Source organism: Orussus abietinus, unplaced genomic scaffold (assembly GCF_000612105.2).
Source record: "Orussus abietinus isolate OABI.00-Male unplaced genomic scaffold, Oabi_2.0 scaffold251, whole genome shotgun sequence".
Taxonomy (NCBI): Eukaryota; Metazoa; Arthropoda; class Insecta; order Hymenoptera; family Orussidae; genus Orussus; species Orussus abietinus.
In genome coordinates this window covers 14993-30672 of record NW_019394399.1, presented here as the reverse complement: position 1 = coordinate 30672, position 15680 = coordinate 14993, and the positions used below count along the sequence as shown (strand labels likewise).

The 15680-nt window shown below is 34.9% G+C and overlaps 3 protein-coding genes across 3 annotated transcripts; 1 reads left to right on the top strand and 2 right to left on the bottom strand.

Annotated features, from left to right (window-relative positions):
• Positions 1-3038: 3038 nt before the first annotated feature.
• LOC105694661 lies at positions 3039-6040 on the bottom strand. Its single transcript, XM_012415532.2, has 3 exons — positions 4387-6040; positions 3698-3864; positions 3039-3181 (listed from the first exon to the last, which is right to left on the bottom strand). Exons 1-3 carry the CDS (start codon positions 5975-5977, stop codon positions 3131-3133), a joined length of 1809 nt encoding a protein of 602 aa, XP_012270955.1. The 5' UTR covers positions 5978-6040; the 3' UTR covers positions 3039-3130.
• Positions 6041-7465: 1425 nt separating this feature from the next.
• Positions 7466-12430, top strand: LOC105694718 (calreticulin). The gene is made up of 8 exons (XM_012415641.2): positions 7466-7628; positions 9066-9170; positions 9635-9838; positions 9915-10066; positions 10386-10652; positions 10744-10980; positions 11179-11331; positions 11748-12430. The coding sequence occupies exons 1-8, from the start codon at positions 7544-7546 to the stop codon at positions 11763-11765; spliced, it is 1221 nt and encodes a 406-aa protein (XP_012271064.1). The 5' UTR covers positions 7466-7543; the 3' UTR covers positions 11766-12430.
• LOC105694717 (E3 ubiquitin-protein ligase TRIM23-like) lies at positions 12427-15429 on the bottom strand. Its single transcript, XM_012415640.1, has 6 exons — positions 15207-15429; positions 14230-14787; positions 14059-14167; positions 13611-13984; positions 13152-13520; positions 12427-13074 (listed from the first exon to the last, which is right to left on the bottom strand). The coding sequence occupies exons 1-6, from the start codon at positions 15273-15275 to the stop codon at positions 12880-12882; spliced, it is 1674 nt and encodes a 557-aa protein (XP_012271063.1). The 5' UTR covers positions 15276-15429; the 3' UTR covers positions 12427-12879.
• Between the last annotated feature and the right edge of the window lie 251 nt (positions 15430-15680).

The following is a 15680-nucleotide window of genomic DNA, read 5'->3' as shown; positions in this document are numbered from 1 at the left end:
TTCGTTCAGAACTGCACGTCAATGAAAGTCGCCGGGTGCCGGGTCGCGCACGTGAAGCCGCGCGCACCCGCACGCCGCTATGCACCTGAACCTGCGCACCGCCCCACCGCGCACCTCTCGGGCTGCGCATGCGTACTCCTTCAAATTCGAGGAACAGTCCCCGCTTCCATTCCACCGTAAATCGACCGCCCAGGAACGGGCTCTAAGGGAATTACACCAATCGTATGCGAGTTATGGGAGGATATACGTATATGGACGTCAGTCTCGTCGAAAGCTAATAGCGCAGGTGCACAGGATGTTAATTAATTCTTTGACAAAAATATATTTCATCTTCATCATTTTATATGATACTTATACGACATACGAGACGTCTAATATTGAGTTTTAAAGACCATGGCTTATCGATGAATGATTTCATACTCACGATAACAAATAAATCAATTGATATAATCGTCGATAGGGTAGGTTAATGGTACATCATGGATTTGCAGAAATAAAAGGTGGTGAATTTAGATTCCATGATTTCATTGCTGGTAACAAATCGTTTCGGATATATGCAATATTGATACATGTCTCTTTATCTTTGCAAAAAGGCGCAAGTTGGTGCAGCTGAAAATAAAATTTGTATAAAGAGGTATTATATAAGAACTGATTCTTTTTTTGTAGCACTGAATTTTTGTTTATGTAAGAGCGACTAATAAAGAATCAAATGCTCACTTTCGATTTATATTTTCCGGGTTTTTCTTTCGTTATCCAAATCACTTATATGTATCGAAACGAGCCTAATGTTATATGATACTGTAAGCTAGGATTACGTAGAAAGCCAGGAAACCAGAAAACACGTTTCCAAAATGATTACCGAAATTTCTTTTCTTCTAAAGGAATATTTCGTTTCACCCACTCAGATGGTGAAATTAAAAGTAACGGTAAGAGTAAAATTGTAAGAAATTCGTAGATGATATGGCTAAAAAGTCATAGTAAAAGTACATGGTGAAGGTAAAATTAAAGATTCTCAAAATAACGCGTTTTAGAAATAAAATTACTGGACCGTTATTTCTCGATCGACTTACTCCTGGTTCTGTTTTTATTAATCTTCTAGGAATTATAAATTGCTTCTAGGTACTCCGAACTTTTAATTCCAATGAAATTGTACACAGGTTTCAGGGCGCGAGAGCTCTTCAGTGTGTGAAGTAAAATTGGGATGGTCAAATGCGGTCGGCTAATAATTATGAACGAATTATGGAGAGAAATTCTGACGTGTTATTATCGAGTCAGCAAGTGCAGACATCGAAATAAGAAAGAAATGCACGAGTTGTCAATTATAGCAAATGGTATGGCGAGAACCTCTCTTCACGCTGATTCATTGATACAGATGAAAACAGTACCACTACAGAGTACAACATTATTTCTCAGTTTGCGTGTTGTTTGATGAAAATGCACTGAAATTTCGAAGACAGAGACAAACAAAAAGACAGAACGACACGCAAACCGTCATTATGGCTCGAACTGACTGTATATCGAAACACCGAACGTTTGCAAAATGGTTTCAAAGACTGATTATTGCCGATGAAAACAGTGAAGCAATACATCGAGACATCTGCGTGCACCTGATTGGAACATCGATTTGTTTCACGTTTTTTTGCTTAAAAAATAATACGTTTCCTAGAAAATCTTCAGTACCACGCGCATCTCATGGCACGGTAATTGTCAATAATAAGTACGATGAGAACAAAGTATTATCTCCCGCAGGAAGAATATATCTGTACGAATCTGATATGAAGAAAATGTAACAATTTTGTTTTTGTATTACCCACTGAACACTGTTATATAACTGTTAGGTAAATGTTACGTTTTCGAAGCTAACGTGTTATGTAGCATAAAAGTAACATGGAAGTTAGATGTTTGTTATTATTTCCCACTGTTATGTAACATGTTCTATTACCGTTATAAGTTCAGCTACCTTAATATAATATTAATTTTTCAAGCATTTAATAAAAAATAATGCAATTCTATAAAAAATTATGAAATTTTTTATTTTGTATTATTTTGTCACACTTGGCAATAGTTAAGTATTATATAATAAGTCAGACTTTAAATGAAATTATGTGAATGATAAACTATGATTTTATTTAAAGACTGATTTCATTCGACTAACAAACAATTATTGATAATGTGTATGCGAGTACGAATTAAAATCACATTTTTTTTCATACGAGTAGTAAACAAAATATGACATATAATAATCTTATGACATTTGACGATGATGATGATGCAGAAAAATGGATGACAGCACCAATGTAGTTCTCTTTTGTTACAAGTATGTACTGCATATACACAGTAATATCAGGACAGTAATATAATGAGATAAGAGTAACAAATGTTATGTAACCTGTTAGCTCTATGTTACAAAACTGTTAAGTTACTGCATTGTAACAAATGGTAACTAGTTAGCTCTATGTTACGTAACTATTAGGTTATTACATTTTAACAAACGTTATGTTATTTGTTAGTTTTAAGTTACGTAACTGTTAGATTTGGTGTTCAGTGGATAATCATATGTAGCAAAACTACATATAAAAATTGCTGAATCCTCAAGTTTTTATTAAACACACTCATGATATACTTTAAAGACCATACCCAAAATGAAAATCAAGTTGTCAAATAGCAATTAAACTTAATCCAATGAACAGTCTTAATTTGTAAAAGTGATGTAACTTTTTATATAGCGCGTGGGACTGGGGGTGAATTGTAAATTCAGACATAAAAAAATTAATAAAGAAAATTAAAAACAAAAACATTTTCGACCTGGCACTATTTAGCAGAAAATGGTTTTTACAAGAATTGTTCTGTGCGTTTCTTGCAACAAATTCCAGTTGCTGGATTTTGCCATGCTATGAACAATGTATTTAGAAAGTTCCAAATAATGAGAAACCTGATCACAACCGTTCTGTTAAATGAAAAACCTGCCCGGAATATTAGTCCACTGGTTCTGTCGTGAACTTTACAAAACCAGACATCGGGTGTAGAAGAAACCGAGGCTTTTTCTTTTATTAAAACGTGTCCACAGTTACGACATAACATACTTGATCTAACGTTTCAACGCTTGACTAGTTTACCGATCTATACTCCATCAATCGTACCTGGTACTGTTACACTTTTCGTCCTGCATATCACGAATAACCTGAAAATTAAAAATAAATATAAATATAAATATCTCTTCACCTACCAAATGGTTTTTATGTATATCCTCGTTCGTCTGCGACTTCGTAAATGGTAATTTCTTAATCACTCTCCCGATTCATCCCAACCGTTACGTTATCTGTATCTTAAGAGAAGATCATGAAACAGTTCGAAAGCGATCGTCGTTTCAAAACGTTCGTTTGTGAAAAATATCGTCAACGGCTTGATGCAGCGTCTCTTAAAGATTGCCGCGTCGTCGATAGTCATTCAATTGCTCAATAAACTTCACGATTGATTTACTCGATATCTCGTTAAAGGCTATTTAATCACTGGCCAATTAATCATACCCCTTTTACTTTTCTTCGGATGAGGAACGTCGTCCGCTCTGAAAAGTTTTTTGCTAAGCGTATCTAACTATACCGGTGCACGTACCGGTAATTTTACGTGCGTCGCAATGGGTGTTTACGTGCGTAAGTTACGCAACAATTACATGATTAACAGGAGAAAATGACCAGACCTTCTTCGCTCCTGCCAACGTCGTCGGGACATATTTTGCGTTGATTGCAGACGCCAGGTTGGAGTAGTTACGGTACAAAATGACTTGATCTTTCAACCATTCCTGAATCTCCGATATTCGGCTTCGAAGAAGGCTCGGGAATTCGTTAGATGATTTTAATGTGACTTCTACGTATAAAGAGAAAAAAAAATCGGTTAATGACACCTTGACTTCTAAACGTGACCCTTTTGTAACGATCGATATCAAACATTCATTAGAGTTCGGTTGAAATTAAACAATGCTCCTTAAGTGGAGTTATTAAGCGTCAGACGTGTACAACGGGTAGATGATTTTTAGGCGCCCACTATAAAATTCATTAAAAAATCATTTACCTACACCCTAAAATTGTTTTTATCAGAAATAAAATTGTAGTTTATAAACGTGCTCACAATTTGTACAATAAAGGATAACTTTTTCAAATCGATTTAAATGTTATCTATAAAATGATTCCATATGATCGGTGTAGACATTATATTTAAGAGAAATGGATGGACTTAAACGCCTGGGTAGAATATTTCTTAAATATTTAAATGCGACTAAATTTCACGGACGAAGTCCTTTTACTGCATGGATATATTATCTTCGAGATAATTATTTAAAAATAATATTCATGTTGTGTACATATATATATATTAATAGATGAAAATTACCAGAACGTGTGAATCCAGTAATGTTTGGAAATTCGAGAGGCTTGAATTTAAGAAATGTTACCCCTTTAGAATGAGATTGCTTGGGAGGTTTTGATCTTGTTTTACGTCTTCTTTTTTCTTGATTACGAAAATGAGCATTTTGTACAAAAACAGACTCGCACTCTCGATAAATTTTCTGTGATCGATCGCTCTTATTTTTAGATTTAACCATTTTTTCACTCTGTTTATATCTTCCGGCAGTTCGTATCTCAGAAATATTCAATATCTTGTTATGTTTAAAAGTTTTTAACGGCATGCTAATGCAATGCTTGGTATCATTATGTTCGTTACTAAACACTTTTATTTCTTTGAGACTTTTCTTTGAATGTAAGAGGTCAGGGCGCTTTGATACATGATTAACAGAGACAGACTTGGTTATAATAGTTTTACGTTTAATAGCATTATTTGATTGAGTTTTCGATGATTGTGATGTATCATTTGATTCAGGTTTTGATCCTCTTATCACTAGATTACTTATATCTTTGGTCACGTTAGGTGATGTTATGACACTCTCAGCCCTCCTGATATCTGTACATTTTTGTAAATTCTGTTGAGGAATTTCTGCCCGGATTCTACTATTTTTGGAGAAAATTTCTTCATCCGTTGATGACATGGATTCAGTTCTTGCTTTGTTAGGAGATAAGACCTTTTCGCCTTCCAAACTAAATAATACCATAATATGTTTATCTTTTAAATTAATTGTTGCGTGTGAATTCTCATTCGCTTTGGTTGGCTTTGAAGAATTTGGTGCTGGGTTAATAATCCGTTCGGAGCAAGTAGAAGAGTTAAATCCGCTACAACTTTGTTTTTCAGTCGTTAACAGCTTCCTATTTGATATATTTTTTAATTTCTTCTTGTTACTTTTTAATGAGGGACAGCTCTGTTGATTTTTAACTTTTTCATGTTCAGAATTTTCCTGTTTTCGTAATTTTACTTTATAATTTTGACTCCTTTGATAATCATTGGTCTGTATTGATGTGTCCACGTCGTTATCATCTGATTCCCTCTGAAGCTGTACTTCATATTCACTAGTAGTATGTTTATTTTTAGATGAAAGTAATTCAATAACTTCTTTTTCTTGAATCCCTATGCTATTTTCATATGAGAAACTTTGGTTCTCTGATAAAATTTGACTATGAGTGTCCTTTGACCGTTGCGATATACATTTTTCTTGGCTAAGGTTTATGTTTTCAGAATTACTTGTTTTGAAAGAATTTTCTGATGATTTTTCATCTTCCTGCATTATACTAGACGAAGTAGAAGAGAATTCAGAAAAATCATCAGTGTAGAAAGAATTTGGACTGTCCTGTGGAATTAAATTTTGCTCTTCATTTTTATGAATTTCTGAAATTATAATTTTATTTGTACCGTTCATGGCAGATTGAATGCTTGCAGGTGAAATGTTGGATACCAAATGATTTTCTTCCTCAATTTCTTCACTGATTGATGTTTCATCAATTACAGAATCATTCTTTACTTCCAAAGAATTTGACTTATTTATTTCATTAGTTAAACTTACTTTAGTGTTAATAGCCTTACTACGTAAATCCATTTCTGAATAAGATATTGGCTCCGTAAAACTGTCAACATTTTTGTTAACTGTTGTAACCTTTAAATTTTGTGATTCTTTTTCATCACTCGTTGAATATAAATCAACGCATTCAATTAGAGCAACTGGTAATTTTATACTTAGCTTCGGTCTTCGTAGTAAATTCATTCCATCGCCAGAGGCAAGGGTTAGCGGACTGTCTACATTATCAACAGTTTCAACTGAACTAATACTACTCGTATTAGATGATGCACAATTTTGATCACGTTCTTTCAGAATATTTTCTTGACTGAACATATTCAGTGATGTTAAGTCTGTTGAGGTTTTAATTTGTGTCATATTTACTCAGCAATGTTACGGCTTACGATGTACTTAGAATTTAATACATGAGAGTTGTCTATGTCAATTTTGACAGATATCGGACAAGTATGCTTAACCTCTTCTTTGTTAGAGCTAAGGTGTTGCCATAACAACTGGATATTTTGATTTACCGCACCATACTTTTATACTTTCAAGCATTTGAAATCATTGGTTATAATTTATTGTCAAAAGTCTCAAACGCTGCAAATCTTTGATTAAACATCAAACGTTTTGGCTAGTGCATGGTTACGAAATGAAATAATAAAAAAACAATACAATAAAGAATAACATATCACATTAAATCTGAAATAACCAAACCCACTTAAAGCAGGATCATAACAAATCTAATATTTGATTTAAAATAGCTAAAGAGCTAACATAATGAAGAACATAATATTACTGCTATAAAATACAAGAATGAATCATATAACCAATAAAGCCAACACATCTTTAAGGAATGCTTTTAATTCTACAAAGAAACTGACGTGTGGCTTTAATTTAACCTACATATTTCTTTTATAACATTCGGAGTGACCAGTCGACCTAGACCATAAAAAATATGTGAGAATCCTAACATCCAGTTTCTTCATTGCAAATATTGTATCTTGCTTGCATTTCGTAAATATTATTTGATATTACCCAATATTATTTTTATATCTACGTTATCATATTATTTTTACTGGCTAGAAATCTGAAAGTTCTACAAGGCGGCGTCCGATCCCGATGATTCTCCTAGTAAGCGTATTGTATCGGTTTAGTAATGTATCGACAAGAGATAACAATGCCTGCGATAAAATCGTACAAAACTCTTAGTGGATACTAACGGAATCATATTGTGTCATGACCGTAGGTGAAAGTTGAAATGTCCGGTATAACTACATTATGCCTACATTATAATTATGAAGAGTATCTCTCGTGTGATGCATGTACTAAAACGACTCTTGTCGCGCGAGGATTGGTCGGTAACTCGAAGTAGTTGCGTGGACTGCCGCGTCACTTTCCGTGGCGCCAAGTGGAGCCGGTCGGACTCCAGCGGTTAGAGCGTGGTCGGAGCTGATTGGTCGGATCGCTTCGTCCAATGAGCGCGCTCCATCTGTCTGCCCCGGCGGCTGCTACACGGGCACCCGCATCTGGCGTTCCGGCATTATCGGTTGGTTCGTTACGTGGATAGGTCCGTCTTGCTTGGGGTTCTCATCTTCGGACGCCCAAATGCGGTCCCTCTGCGCATTATTCGCCGTCCTGGCGATCTCCGCTGTAACCGCGGAAGTCTTCTTCGAAGAGAAATTCCTCGACGGTAAGTGGGTTTCATTTCGCGGCGCGAACGACCGCGACGCTCGCCACGAGTCGCAGCTTCGAACAGCTCGCACGCCCCAGGATTCGCTCCTACACCAACCACACCCTCTACGTGGCTTTCGTATCCCCCTCGCGATGGTCCTCTGTGTCCTGTTTCATTGAAAATATTCTTAAATTCATCAATGTGGCCGAATCTCTTGGCCGCCGACTGAGCTTTCCGAAGATCCGCACCGCTTCGACATACATCGATCCGACATCCTTCAGCCACGCGAAAGTACGGAAGAAATGCACTACCAGTTTTGCTAGAACTACCGGTTTATTTATTCTATAAATTGTGAGAATGCGTAAGCGACTTTTTCCATATGCCACCGTGTCGATTCTGAGAGTGGGATGTGAGAGCCTACTTGCATTTTTTTTTCATGACTCATTGGTTTCAGTAAATAAAATGTAATTTTATTTAAAGTCGTACCAATTGTTGTGTAGGATGTTAGCAAATTGTTGGCAATAGAGTAATCGAGTACTCCATGTTTTTAATATTACGTCGGAGGAAGTGATTTATCTGATCGTTTAAATAGCCTCAAATTTTTTAAGACTAAAATATGTGTACCTGCATGGATTATTCGAAAGTAATATTAAATTTAGCCGTTAATTTCCTTTACGGTTTGTGGTTTACAGGTTTACTTGATCTAATGATTCATCGGATATTACAAACATTATAGCTGTTGTCTTTTTTGTCGTTATTTTTTACCTAAAAATAGATCATGGAACTTTATTTAAAATGTTTATCTATTTGCATTATTCACGATCTCAAAGCATACCTCCTAGCATAGATAACGTAAATTAAGCTTTTTCTGAGATTGGTAAATTTATTTTTAAAGATTATTCTAAGTTAGCGCTGATTTAGAAATAAAAGCTATTGTGCGGTATGCTACAATATTGCATTATTTCTATTTTATCGTCTTACTTTGTTATTCAAATTTCAGTATTTTTGTACTCACTGAAAAAGTGAATACAAAATGCACACATGATATGTTGGAGAATTATTGTCATCGTAAGATTATTGTAAACATTTTACGATTGTATATTGTATCCACAGAAGAAATGGTAAAAGTAGGTGATTTTACAAAAAAAATTGTTAAATTGGAAGTAACATGAACAGTTTTTTAGGCGACAGATATTTACTTTTATTAATTAAATAACTATAGAGTTAGTGTTGGTATTCAATTTATGTTAAACTATTGTAATGTAAATTAAATTTAGTGAACTTATATAAAACCAATTACAAAATTAATTTACATAAGTTCAATTATGGTTTTTTCGTTACAGGATACTTTAATACGTATTGCGTTTAATTTTTAAATTACTAATTGTTTTAGTTCTGTTCACATGTTTAATTAATTTGAGCCAAAATATCTAATTTGAATCATATTTTATATAGATTCTTGGGAGAAGGAATGGGTATACTCGGAGCATCCTGGGAAGGAGTTTGGAAAATTTGTTCTTAGCCATGGCAAATTTTGGAATGATCCAGAAAATGACAAAGGTAACACTCATATTTTACTTAATATAAAAATTATCATTTGTGTTTATATTATTAAGTACAAATAGAGAATGATTTGTCAAGGAAAATATGTAATGCTTTCTTTGTGTGAGAAAGGCATAGAAGATCAATTATGTAAAAATCCTATTCAGTTATAATTGACAAGGATTATCGTATGTTACCATCGAAAAATGATTGTTCTTATTTATAATTCCGAGTCTAGAGTCACTTGTTACTCTTTAACATGGAGAACAAGTGCTAAAGAATACTCGGAAAGCAATAAGGTCTGAATTATGCCCTGAAAATGTGTACATGCATTTGTCAGGTACCAATTGCAGATACACTTTTGTAAAAAATGTTAGTCCTAGGTTTTTTGTTTAAGTAAAAAGTAGTTTAGCAAGTACTGAATATACGTTAAGATAAACAAAATTCAGATTATTAACAAAATTGCTGTGAATACTTGTCAGGTATCCAAACTTCGCAAGATGCAAGGTTTTACGCCTTGAGCAGGAAGTTTACACCATTTAGCAACAAGGATAAACCACTTGTCATTCAGTTCTCTGTTAAACATGAACAGAATATTGACTGTGGTGGTGGTTATTTAAAGGTGTTTGACTGCTCACTGGATCAAAAGGACATGCATGGAGAGAGTCCATATTTGATAATGTTTGGTAAGAATGAAGTGAATAGATTTTGGATATAATGATTATCGCCTTCGTTTATTAATAACATCACTTCAACTTGCAGGTCCGGACATTTGTGGACCTGGTACCAAGAAGGTGCACGTCATCTTCAATTATAAGGGAAAGAATCTTCTGATCAATAAGGACATTCGTTGCAAAGATGATATCTACACTCATATTTACACACTTGTCGTTAACCCAGATAATACATACAAGGTACTACTGACTTTTATTCTTAATTGTCAATGATTCTGTTTTAAAAAGTATTAAGTATCGAGTCCAGAGTCACATACCCTTAGGCATTATCATTGAGGGTAAGTGCTACGGTAACTCGAAGAGCAAAGATTATCTCGCGTATTCTTGGTATGTTGTTTGCAAATACTTACCATTATGTACAATGCGAAGAGCAACAAGCCATTTAAATTGCTAGTATCTCGTTTTTCTTATAATTAAAATATATTAAAAGAACTTGTTACTCCCAGAGTTTTTAATATATTATAGCAGTACTCGTAACGTAATTTTGAAATGCTTTCAGGTATTTATCGACAATGAAGAAGTAGAATCTGGAGAACTGGAAGTAGACTGGGACTTCTTGCCACCAAAGAAAATCAAGGACCCATCGCAGACCAAACCAGAAGATTGGGATGACAAATCTACCATACCTGATCCCGATGATAAGAAACCTGACGACTGGGACAAACCAGAATACATTCCTGACCCCGAGGCATCTAAACCTGAAGATTGGGATGATGAAATGGATGGGGAATGGGAAGCTCCTATGATTAATAACCCAGATTACAAGGTGAATGAATAAATTTGTCTAATTATTCCGGATATCATCGTGCTACTATTTAACACAGAAGTTTTCAACAACGTTTTTCAATCATTTTTAGGGCGAGTGGAAACCAAAGCAAATTGACAACCCGAATTACAAAGGACCCTGGGTTCATCCAGAAATTGATAATCCAGAATACACGGCTGACCCTAACCTTTATCATAAAGATGAAATCTGTGCCGTTGGATTTGATTTATGGCAAGTGAGGGCCGGTACCATCTTTGACAATGTTCTTATCACAGATGACTTAGAGACTGCTAAGAAATTCACAGAAGAAGTCGGAAAACCGACCCTTGTGAGTATTTGCCTATTTTGTCTATTTAGTACATATTACATATTCATATTTAGATTCTTAAATGATGCGAACAAGTGCTTCTGACAATAATGAGAGATAAAATGCTGGAATTCCTCGTTACTGATAATCAACTCGCTGAAAATAATGTTCCCTATCTAGAAAAGGATGTAACTGAATTTATATTTTTTGACATTTCAGGAAGGAGAAAAGAAAATGAAGGAAGCACAAGATGAAGAGGAAAGAAAGCAGAAGGAAAAGGAGAACAAAGAAAGCTCAGAAGACAAAGACGAAGATGAAGATGAGGATGATGACGAAGAAGAAGAAGACAATGCTATTCCTGATGTGGAAGAGGTTAGTACATGTGCAAATTGAGAATAAGTATTTTTTTTTACGCTCTTTACTAAAATTCTTTAAAATATGCGGTTAAAGTATACATTTATTTAACTATTTTATTGCAAGTATTAATATATTTCGGGATAAATTTAGTATGATTAAATGTCTCTCCGAATAGAAGAAATATTCAAAACACTTTAAAATCATGTCGATGATTAAGATTTGATACTTTAAAGATTAACGTTTTGCAATATCAAAATACATTTGATGATTACGTAATTACATTATGATGACCTGTGATGAATTTCTGAATTAGTTGAATGACAAAAACCTGGAATTCCTCGTTTCTGAACTTAATGCGGATATTAAACGTTTGAACCTAGCATACATATGTATATAGCCTCTCAATTATAACGGTTTATCTACTTTTTCAGAAACACGACGAATTGTAAATACGTGTCAGCAGGCACAAACACAGACTGTATTCCAGGAGCTATACGGTCGCGACATGCACTAGCCACAATGGCACACACACACGCGACTTCGAGATGGATTTCCGTATAGCATATATGAGAGGGGTTCTTCCAATGTCGCGTAGACGGAAAACGTGATATAAACGTAAAATGGAAACCCTTGCAGTCAACGCCTCAAACTCGAAGAGTGACTTTTGAAGATCCTGATAGAAGACAGCAAATGCTGGGAATCTGCCAATTCGGGGATTACATGATCACTCGATCGCCCTCCTTGCCTAACGACGGACGAGGTGGTCGATTGAATCGCGTGGGTGTGTGTGTGTTACACTCGCGAGCAAGCAAAAAAAAGTTGTCTTTACCTGCGCCTACAAGTGCGCTGTGCCGTCGCAGCTCCAAAAGACTTAAGTTGTTCCGTTTTTGTTTGTCGAGTGTTTTTATATACATAAAGAGTAATTGAAAAATGTAATTTAATAACGCTATATAATATTATTTCGTTCTCCGTACGGCGTATGCGTAATTCACTCCGTAACTACTAGTAGTTAAGTCAAAGTGGACGGTGCGTGCAAAAATGACTGAGTGATAATAATTGATAATTATATCAAGCCACCAATAATCGTGTAATAAATAAATAAGACTTTTCTAGATGTGCTCAGGATGTTTATTCTTGGACAATATCTAGCTGTGAGATTCGTTTCGTAGATTCATTGATTACAGTGGCAAAGATGAGTGTATTTCATTTTTGACAGGAAAGATAAATTAATGAATATGCAGATTCCCATGAGAGTATATTTTGGGATTTGTTTTCCCATAAATGATGGTTAATAGAATTCTGTTAATATTGCAAGAAATTATTACATGCTCTTGTTTAGAAGCTCTCGTTAACTTAAGTTTCCTTTAACATGAAAAGTTATAGTGACAAAGCAACTGTATTATAGTATAAAACTGGCAAACAAGTAAGTATTAACTTTCCATTTAAATATGTACTCTGCCATGATTTTCATAATTCGATAGTTTTTAAGAGAACAAATCAGTAAATGATATGGAAGTAGAATGGGCATGTAATTTTGTCGTAATTAGCATTCTTATATTTACTTTAAGATACGGTTTGAGTTGGATAAAGAGCCCCATGAGCACTTAGCTGTTGTGTAAGCCAATCCAAACCTTGGGTAGAGCTGCTGGCATCAATTAACGGCGAAGAACCTTGAATGTGCCATGTTCTACCGCAACATAGTTTTTGTAAAGATAGAACATCGGTCAATTCTTCAACACTTGCACAGCCTGCTACATCCTAAAAAAGAATTAGTGAGATGTAGAGATATTTCTAATTAGCAATAGTTATGAAAATCAAAATCCGTTGACAGGTACCTGTTTATTGGCATAAATTAGAAAAAGAGCGTCTTTAAGCTCACGCTCACTAACTATTTTCGATAACTCCTTTTGAGCTTCTTCAAAACGAGAACTTTTGCTGGAGTCGACTACAAAGATTACTGCCTGCGTATTATGATAATAATGTTTCCACAGTGGTCGAAATTTATGCTGACCACCTACATCCCATAGGGTGAATACTAGATTCTTATATTCCAGGCTCTCCACATTGAAACCTATAGTTGGAATTGGCGGACTTGAAAGAGTCATGCCTCTCATTGCAGAAAGAATACTCGTCTTCCCAGCTCCATCTAATCCCAAGATTACTACCCTCATATCGATCTTTGTTCCAATATGTACTCTATTGTCCTGTAAAGTCATGTCATTAATATATATTAAAATGGTAAAGATAAAATCATTAATACCGTTGAAATGGTAAATGAAAACGAAATTACAAACCCTGCTAAATATGATAGGAATTGATGATTCAGGAGTAAGCAAATCAGGACTCAGCTGAGCATAATATTGTTGCTGTTGTTCTAAAGATACTAAAACTTCTTTGACTTTCTCAGCACTGCTCAGTAGCTTCCAGTCTTCGGAATCTAATATACCTTCACACTGGATACAGATTTCAGCAACCTGTGATCTGGCTCCAGTTAAATCTTTTTGCTGTTGTCGCAGGGCAGCTAACCTATTACGAGTTTCTGTATCTATACATGTCATGGCAGCCTTCTCTTGTTCCGCTAGCATAGATCTCAATTCTTCAAAATGCTGCCGTACTCTTTGCCGAGCATTTTCAATTGCCCAACCTTCGAGTTCTTGTATCACAGTTTCTAAATAAAAGAAGTGGAATTTGAATTTAAATTAGATACTTTATGACGGCTATTGAAATAAAATAGAGTCGTACCAATTCTATGCGCGGTATCCCTCATGTTTTCCATAAATTGCGTCATTTTTTGAAGTGCAGTAATAATTGATTGTCTGATATTCTCAGCTTCAATTTCGACTAGTGCAGGCTAGAATTAAGTTTACTGTAAAGTATGTTGATGTAGCAGAAATTCAATGTAGGACTGCTTACTTTATGAGTATTATGACGACCATAATCTTTACATAGATAACACATCAATGCATTGTGACAGCCTTCTTGAGTACACGTAAAATCTGCAATATGCGTGGCATGTATCGGACATTTTGGTTTTTCTCTTGGTTTCTCTGAAATTGGTACTCGTCTATGTTTGGTCAACGTTCTCGTTGAATGAGTAATAACGTCACATTCCTCGCACAAATGAGTCGCACAAACCATACAATACAATACTGCAACATGTGATTCATCTTCATCACAACGAGTTGATTGCAGTTTCTCTCGTTCCAAAATTAAAGACTTTTCTCCATTAGACTGTTCTAATTTTTCTAATAGCTCGATCAGTGCAAAGTTCTTTTTTAAGCTATAAACACCAGTGTCGGTAACTTCTGTCGGTTGCCTATCAAATGGACATAAAAGAAACTGTTGATCCGATATGGATGGTCGGAGTCGCAAAAGACAAGAGTGACACACCGTGTGGCCACATTGTAATAGACGAGGCACTTTCGTGCCTTCTACGGAAAATACTTCTTCGCAGATTCTGCATTCTAAAACCTACGAAAAGAACACACTTTAACTCATTATACGACTTAAAAAATCTAGATGGCCTACTTCTTTGTCATGTCTGGAAGATTGGTACGATTCGTTAATACTTTTTGATCAATTTTCCAGTGTTCTTTACCAAAATAAACATTATTTTCAGATAACTTCGCTTAACTACCAAATTAAGGGAAAAGTCACATATTTGAAATAAAAATAATTTAATAATAAGTTCTCTAAGCCATGAAGATGATCAATATGTTAAACTATTATTTAGTACAAGAGCAAATCTGACAAAACTCATGTAATAAGTGAATTATTAACAAATTATTCTTATTTTGCAAAAAATCAAATTACTTTCCCTATTCTCTTAAATCGAATTAGATAAATAGTCACTTTATAGACTATCAAAGTATACGTAATAAGAGTCTTACATTAGATTTTGCATTCATGTTGAGAACACATTTAAAATAGCTATTTAAATGGCTGGCATCCTCTGTCATTATGCGTGTAAAATAATAACTTGTCAATAATTAGTTTTGACAGTCCTTGTCACGGTAGCTTACAATTCTGACAGATTCGATGGATCACAACTGCTCGAAAAATACTGCTTCCCGTTTCCAATGTTTTCGTAACACGCATACTTGAAATTGTTTCTACCAGGATAAAAAGAGATAATATTATAACCATAACCATATGAGAAAAAGAGAACACCTAGTTAGTCAAAAGTTTTACGATAACATATTCAGGTTATGTTCAGAAATTTGCCGTTTGATGGTTTTAGTTCGGCACAAGCGCCCTTCGTGGAACCATATACATTATTTTAAGAATTTTGAAAGCACGGCTGCAATAAGATGAGTTGGGAGCATAGACATAAAAATATAGAGACAGAGTGTAACGCTGCGAAA

Coding starts and splice junctions, on each gene's coding strand:
- LOC105694661 (XM_012415532.2), bottom strand. CDS start 5,977: ATGGATTTACGTAGTAAGGCTATTAACACTAAAGTAAGTTTAACTAAT. Junction 3,865..4,386: donor TACTGGATTCACACGTTCTG/GTAATTTTCATC, acceptor CTTTATACGTAG/AAGTCACATTAAAATCATCT. Junction 3,182..3,697: donor CGTTGGCAGGAGCGAAGAAG/GTCTGGTCATTT, acceptor TTTAATTTTCAG/GTTATTCGTGATATGCAGGA.
- LOC105694717 (XM_012415640.1), bottom strand. CDS start 15,275: ATGACAGAGGATGCCAGCCATTTAAATAGCTATTTTAAATGTGTTCTC. Junction 13,985..14,058: donor GGATACCGCGCATAGAATTG/GTACGACTCTAT, acceptor TCTTTTATTTAG/AAACTGTGATACAAGAACTC. Junction 13,521..13,610: donor TTCCTATCATATTTAGCAGG/GTTTGTAATTTC, acceptor ATGACTTTACAG/GACAATAGAGTACATATTGG.
- LOC105694718 (XM_012415641.2), top strand. CDS start 7,544: ATGCGGTCCCTCTGCGCATTATTCGCCGTCCTGGCGATCTCCGCTGTA. Junction 10,653..10,743: donor TTAATAACCCAGATTACAAG/GTGAATGAATAA, acceptor AATCATTTTTAG/GGCGAGTGGAAACCAAAGCA. Junction 10,981..11,178: donor AAGTCGGAAAACCGACCCTT/GTGAGTATTTGC, acceptor TTGACATTTCAG/GAAGGAGAAAAGAAAATGAA.